The sequence below is a fragment of the Apaloderma vittatum genome, unplaced genomic scaffold (assembly GCF_000703405.1).
Source record: "Apaloderma vittatum isolate BGI_N311 unplaced genomic scaffold, ASM70340v1 scaffold29907, whole genome shotgun sequence".
Classification (NCBI taxonomy): Eukaryota; Metazoa; Chordata; class Aves; order Trogoniformes; family Trogonidae; genus Apaloderma; species Apaloderma vittatum.
In genome coordinates, this window is record NW_009725011.1 from 1 (window position 1) to 7599 (window position 7599).

Genomic DNA, 7599 nt, shown 5'->3' on the forward strand with positions numbered 1-7599 from the left:
GGCGAGATTAAGGACTCAGGAGTTTGTAGAGCAGCAGCGCTTCTGCTCTCTAAATGAACCAAAGGAATCTGGCGGTAGCTTCAGACATGTGCACAGAATAAAATTTCCAGGTTTATTTTTTGTCTCGGTCTCCCGCAGTGCGCTGGTCGCTAACGCAGAGTTCTTACTTTGTAGCACTCATGTTTGTAAGAAGAAAAATCAATTGGGTTTGTGTTGGATCTGAGTAAATTTAACCTTGTGGAAAACAATTTTCCTGCCGGGTGATGCTTGCGTCCCAAAACTTACTCACAGGGATTTAACACGTCTCCCATTACGCCATGTGAATGAGAAACAAGACATGTTGGGTTGATCCCCTTTAATGACTTATCTTTATTTTTATCTTTTCTGTGTCTGCACATGGTGTTCCTGGCCTGGCTCTGACATACTTCATGCGGGAGTACAAGTACTGGCAGTGTCTAAGTGGTTCGCTGCTCTGTGATGACATTTATTAGCAGGTGGCAAAACACAAACCCAGGGTAGAAAATGTGTTCCTTGCAGAAATCGCATGTTCCATCTCATCCGAGCAGCCCGACACTTTCCTTGGGTCGAAGAGGAGGAAGAGGAGTGGCGAGGGGACATCTCCTTTTGCATGAGCAGAATTACAGCGTGGAGCTAAATGGAATCCAAAGTTTGAGCTAGGAAAAATAAAGATCCACTTAAAAGAAGTTTGGTTTGGGGAAGAGTTTTAATAGGCAATAAAGAAACATCCACGTGTTTTGCTGGAGATCTCAACAGGTGGGAGCACGTGACTCCCCTGTGGCGTGTTGGCGTGAGTTTAGGGTAAGAATAAAAACAGGGATTTGCCAAAAAACACCATTTTCCCCCAAGCACGGGACGTGATGGCCTCATTGGCTACGGTCTTTTCTCTTAGTAGATATGCTGAGAGGCTGTGGTGAATTTAAAATAATTGTAGTATAGTTATTCATCTGCGTACATTACATTTGGAATCAGAGGTCGCTTTCATTTTTTTTAGTGGTTTTTTTTTTTTTTTTTTTTACAAGTGGAAAACATTGTAAGCGAACCCGTAATTTTGAGTACGCCAATTCCAAGACGTCTGCAGCTACTGAGTGGTTTTCCTGGAACAACAGCCTCTCTCCAGAGAAACGTCAAATGCATTTAATCAGCCACATTTAGAGCTCTGCAACATCTGCAAATGAATTATTAACGATCTCAAATGTCTTCAAATGGTCCAAAAGTCAGGAATAACGCGGCTCTTCAGCTAATCAGCTCTGATTCAGGGCTTCTCCTTGCCGCTCGACGCTCTGGAGGCTCCGCACCTGCCTGCTGCCGCCGCTGCGATCTGGAGCTCCTCGCAGCTCGGAGGAACCTTCCGAAGGCTCTTGGGGAGCTGAACAAACGCAAAGCACAGCTGGCATCCAGCTGTGTCGGTGCAGATTTATGCTTCACGTAGTCAACAGCTACCGATCGGTGCTGTGCATCGTGGCGGGAGCTGACAGGGAGGGGGGAACTCCAGGACCTCCGTTCCTGCCACGCGTGACTCTTGTCCACAGAAGTTCTCCCCGATGTTACGTTTGTCCTGAAATAATGGAACGTCGGTCTGAAAAAAAATCATAGCAGGCTGTGCCTGCGAAACACGGTGTCTCGTGAAGCGCTTTGAGAAACACTCATGACGCTCACATCGCACGCGACTCAAAGCCCTCGCGCTGCAATGTGGCAACACCCTTTTAGAACAAAATCATTGCAGCAACCCGGCTTCTCCAATGGAGGTAATGTGGTTGCACTAATTTTCAAACCAACAGACGTTCTCATTTAAGAGCCTCGGCCAACAAAATAAGGGAGCCATCATGATGCAAAGCTAAAAAAAAAAAATACACCAAAACCAAAAGAGGTATTAACTCCTATGGGCACCAGCACAAGGAATGCTGGTGTATGCACACAGCACTCCCGCAGGTCTTGAGGAGGGTTCAACAGCTCAGTATAGTCAGGCCAAAGGCAGAATTTCTGCTTATCGGGGAGGACCCTTAGTAGGGGGACACTCACTGTAGGTTTAAAGAGGAGGATGTGAGCAGAGAGCCACTGACAAGCAGGGAGTACATGCCAGCTGCATCTGGGCTGCTGTCAAAGTGTGGCATGAAAGAGAAATTAGAAAAAAAAAATAATCTGCTCCTTGATGTTGCCTGAGTAAAAGTTGCCAACTTTATTTTGTATATAATTATGCTAATGAGCTTGATAGCATATCTGTTGGGGACTGTGCATTGTTATTCACACGACTGTCCCCCTACAGAAGTCTATGAAGAGGGTGCTGCCTATTTTGTAGTTATTCATTTCAAAATAGAGCTGGAGATGGGTTTATTAGAAACGAAGTCCTGCACCGAGAGCTCAGCTTGCTGCTTTCTGTGGCTAGAAGAGGAGAGGCTGTTGCTGTCACCTTTTAGCCCCAATCAGCTTAAAGTTTCCACGTAGTTCTGTTACATAGAGCAGTTCTGCTATTGCAAGCTCAGAGCCCAGGGTCAGCTCGGGAGCATGGGGAGCCCAGGGGAAGGGAGTGGGAGGAGGGGAGTGAAAATTAATAATAATTTAAAAAAAAGACAAAAAAACCCTGCCCAAAACCTTAAAACTACCACCTGTCACGCCTGCCCGTGTCTCATCTGTGTGGCATCTCTTCTGGGTCATCCACACACCTCGAGAATTAGATGTATTATTGCTTGGTAAGGGCTGAAATAGGGCTCTGTGAACCTCTGTCCCTTCACTGGAAACATTCTTCTGATAAGCATGAGATCAGCTACAGAGGGAATAACAACAGCCTGCTATGTTAACACACCTGCTGTAAGCATAACGGCTTTGACAAAGTCAATCTTTTACACTCACAAAAAGAAAACACAAAACCCCCCCCCCGAAACACACCTTTAACTCATAAACCCGACTGCCTGATGGATTTGTTTTCCACTTGAAGAGCATATCGACAGCAGCCTGAGCTACAAGTTGGTGCTTCGAAGCATTTCTCATCTTTGCTTCCTCGGCACTGCTGGGAGGTGGGTTGGCTGCCTCTGGCTGCCATGGCAACCGGGTGCTCAGCCCCGCATCCCGGGGGCCAGGGGATGCTCTCGCAGACAGACACACAGACACAGACACAGACACAGACACAGACACACACATCTCCCCTCCCAATCCCTAGAAGCAAACATAAAATTGTTAAACTCATTCACTGAAATGAACAAACATTCATTTAAGTCTTTGTATTCTTATTTTTTTTATTACTCTTCCCCAGTTTTATGTGTTAAAGTGTTAAATGTTGTGATCGAAGCAAAATTTTCTGGACAAGGGGGACTGCCGGAGCGGTTAGGAATCAAGGCTATAAAACCTTACTTTTGAATAAAACACTATGATTTCAAGTTTCCAGTGTCATGAGCAAGTGCATCCTGAATGGCAGCACGTTTGTGTTTCTTTAGACTACGGAAGTGAACTTAACGCTGGGGATTTTTGGTTTTTTTTCAATTTCATGTTTCAAGTCATCTCAGTAAGAGACAATGGGAGGCTTTAGCTGTGGCCAGAAGCTCCTGTCCTTTGGCACAGCTCAGGGCGATGGGGATGTGGAAGATGAAGTCTTATTTCTGCAGCCTTTGCCTCACCAAAAAACCAAACAAAACCAACAGAACAAAAAAAAACCTCAACAAAACCCAAACATCCCCACTCACTTAGCGGAGATGAGTTGCTAAGGAATACCGCCAGAAAAGCCACTTTTAAACTATAACCCTGGGAAGACTTAAGCCCAGGCTGCTTTATTGAAGCCCATGTCTGTCTCCCAGAGTTAAGCCAGCACGTTTCCTTCTGCCAAAGAGCTGGAGCTTCTCCAGAACATCCGCTGCAGCCTTAGCACGGGCTCAGGAGGCTTTTCAACAGCTAATGCAGTGAATCACAAAGGTTCCGTGTACGAACACATGGAATGGACATTTGATGAAAGGGGAAATCATATTTTTATTAGACAAAAATATGATATTACCCACCGGGGTGAAAGTCTCTGCTTTCCTTTCCCTGGAGCTTGACAAGAGCTACAGGATCATTAATTATCGAGCCAAAGTTTGGAAAAAAAAGTTAATAAAATGCAGTTACCAGCCTGTTTTACTTCAGTAACTTCTTTGGGTCCACAGTGCTCGGAGAGCTGTTTCTGGTCGATGTCCTTACAGCCTGGGAAAGCAGAAGGATGTGCTACCAACTTATTCTACAGTAAAATAAAATGCTAGAAGAATTGTCAAAGGAAAAAAATGTACATTTCCATTTCAAATTAGTATGACTTTATCAACTGCCACAAAGAAACACACTCTATTGTCCAGAAATAATTTATTCATCAACAATAAAACACTGAATAGAAAAAGCCTTGTAAATAAAACTATATATATATAATGCTTTACTTTTTTTTTATTCGGTACTCCACAAAAAACCACTACAGACAGTAACAAAATAATCCAGTTAATCTTAAAAATTTCAACCGATAATTGTCACGCGTAGTTTATCATGTTTTATTGACAATGCAAAGGTCGTTTGTTTACATGTCATAGTTTTACTCGATTTCATTCAATTGTTTCTTAAAACACCTGAAGCAATTTGTGGTTCGCCCCATCATTTATAACATATAGAAGGATATCAATAAACAATATAACAGCTCTGAGAAAGATATGCAGACTGTTCACTGGTAAGTAGCCTACCAGAGGTCGTGTAGTGGGAGAGCGGGAAGAAATCACAACTGAACCGGGAGAGAAGTCAACACATTGAAGAGAAATAATATTTAGGGAGCGATTACATGTTTTCCATCGCCCGTTTGGCAATGTGATCCCTTTCGAGCTCTGACTTCTCCTGTTTTAGATACTCCAGCACCTTGGCGAGCATATCCTCGTCCAGGTACTGCCTGCTTTGCGTGTCGTCGGTGTCGCCGCCAGCCACGGAGAGCCTTTTGCTGAGCGAAGCCAACTCAGCGGCCTCCTGTGGTCCCAGCTGGCGGAGATGCTCCCTGAGCGCCTGCTCCAGCCGGTCGTCCTCCTGCAGGTCACTTCCAGAAGCTGGGACGGGCACTCGTTTCAGCTGGTTCGTGTTGATGACGTCAGGGTATTTGGCCAACACCTTGGCCAAGTAGTCGGCCAACTCTTCGTCCTGCTCATTGAGCTTCTCTGTCTCCAGCTGTCGCCTTTCCAGGTCGCTCATCCAGGCGGCTTTAGGAAACGGGCGCCCTTTCAACCTTCTGGGGATGTAAGACAGTCTCGGCAAATCGTTGTCTTGATTGAGACGATTTAGTAAGTAGGAGGGGTTCTGGCTCGCTAAACTGTCACTTCCCAGCAGACTCACGATGTCTTCAATATTGAGGTCTTCGGGCAGGTTTTCTGGAACGGCATTAAGAGATGGCTTCATGTACCCATTTTTAGAGTTTAGGTTAGTTTTAAATATATCACTCTGTCCTAGGCTGGTTTCAGCGAGCTCGTCAAGGTCTTCTGGGAATTCTACTTCTTGCTCAGCCTCCAACCTTTCGCTCGGAAGCTGCTTTTTTTCTCCAGCTTTCAACATGTCAATTAAATCCTCAGGAGGGATTTGTAAATTCCTTGAGATCTCTATCAGCTGAGCTACAGACTGCGGATCGAGTTGCTTATCCAAAAATGTGGGTGCTCTCTTTTCCTCAAGTTCTCCTCCAGTCCTTAGTTTCCTGTTCCCAGCACCGCCCATCAGCCTCTTCAGGTAATAATTCATGAGCTTTGAAACATCCTCTGACATTTGATCTTTGTGGTCTCTTCTTCCTTCATCCTCGAGGAAGCCAAATTTCCCCGACCTCTTCATTTCGTCATCAATCTCCTCCTCGTGCCTATCAACTTCCTCTTTGCTGTCTTTTATCTCTTCCTGGGTTTGACTTTCCACTTTTTCCTCAACGGGATTCCAGTCTTCCCCTCCAACCACATCTTCGTAGGCGATGTTATTCACTTTGTACACATCATCCTCATCATCGGCATAGAGTTTCTGGTCCTCTTCCAGCCTTTCCTTCTTGTGATTGCTAGTTCCTGCCATCTTCCCCAGCTCCTGGAACACAGACTCCAAGGTCGCAAGGCTTTGGGGCGTGTATTGCTCTTCCACTATTTCATTCGTGCGCTTGAAAGGATTGTCTCTTGAACTCTCTTCGTAGCGCCCAAGAGGCATTTTGAGATATTTCTGCCACCTCTCGGGCCACTTGTAAGCCTCATAGTCATCGCCTACTCCGGCTGGAAAGCTGTTATCTGCGCTCAGAGCGTAAGGTTTAGTCTCCTTTGGGCCACCTTTCGACTCCTTCTCAGCTTGCCGCAAGGCTTCCAGCATCACCTTAACCCACTGGGACTCATCTTCAGTCAACGAATCCCTCAGGTTATCCGGCAGGTGAACCTGATCTTTGCTTTCTTTCTGTTGCAGGAGGTACGGGACGCTCGGGTACGAGTTGTAATCGGGGCTGCTCTCCCCCTTGTTAGCTTGCTGGCGGAGATCTTCTATGTATTCCAAAGCTTTGATCATATCGGGGTTTGGGAGCCTTTGTAAGGTTTTCAGGACATAGTCTGGATCTTTCTGAAGCAGCTGATGCTGCTGGAAGGAAGCTGCATCGACCCGGCAGATCAGGACAAAGAAGAAGGTGAGAGCGCAGGCTGCTCCAAGCCAGGAGGTTTTAGTTTCTGCCATATTTTAAATATTTCCTTGAAAGAAAGAAGATGAAGAAGAAAAAAAGAAGAAGTTAGCATATGGAGACAGACTTAGGTGACTGAGGATCAAAATAGAGAATGTTGTTTTAAACTGGAACTCATCATGAAGAATATTATCAGTAGTACAAGGTTTTTATCAATTGTGGAAACCTAATGTAATTTGTACACAGAAGCCAGAAACTCTGGGGGAAAGCTGAGATATTTCTGAATCTTCCTTCAGTTTGCTGTAAAACACTGGTTTCCTATGCTAGAATTTCTTATCTCTGTGCTCAATGTACTTTAGCAACATCCATTTTCCAATGGGAGCACCAAAGTATAAAATATGGATCCCATATAGCTCATGAAATGCCCCTAGAGGAATCTAGATGTCATTTTGGTTATGAAAATGAAGGCTGCAAATGGTAAAAAAAAAAATCAGTATATCCATATATTTAAATGCCACTCAAAATATTAATATTAAAACTGCATAGGAAATTACTTTGTGAGAGTGTTCCACAGGGCATCTCATTTCATGCCAGGGTAACACCGTGGAACGGTGCTAGACTGCAATAAAATTAATGTAAGGAAGTGGAGAACATCACGTAAAAAAAATGACTTGTGAGTTTATTTCTGCCATTACTATCAGTGTTACTACTCCCTTTTTTTGCTACTCCATTAAAAAAAATATATATACTGTTTGTGTCACAGGTGAATTTGAGTTAAGAGGTTCAATGAGTGACCCGTTTTCCTGCAGGCAATGATCCCCTATGCAGGGGGGGACAAACTATAATTTATCCTAAAGGCACAACAGGATTTTTTTACTGAAGCCTTTAAAACCCACGTCGGAAATGAGCTCGAGTAGGTTCTGAGTGGTGATTTCATTCATCCCTTCAGTCCCTAAAATGGACTCGGGGCCCAG

General features: G+C 44.6%; 1 protein-coding gene across 1 annotated transcript; it reads right to left on the reverse strand.

The window, feature by feature from the left end:
* Positions 1-4322: 4322 nt before the first annotated feature.
* Positions 4323-6681, reverse strand: SCG2 (secretogranin II). Its single transcript, XM_009872755.1, has one exon. It carries the CDS (start codon positions 6679-6681, stop codon positions 4795-4797), a length of 1887 nt encoding a protein of 628 aa, XP_009871057.1. The 3' UTR covers positions 4323-4794.
* Positions 6682-7599: the final 918 nt, after the last annotated feature.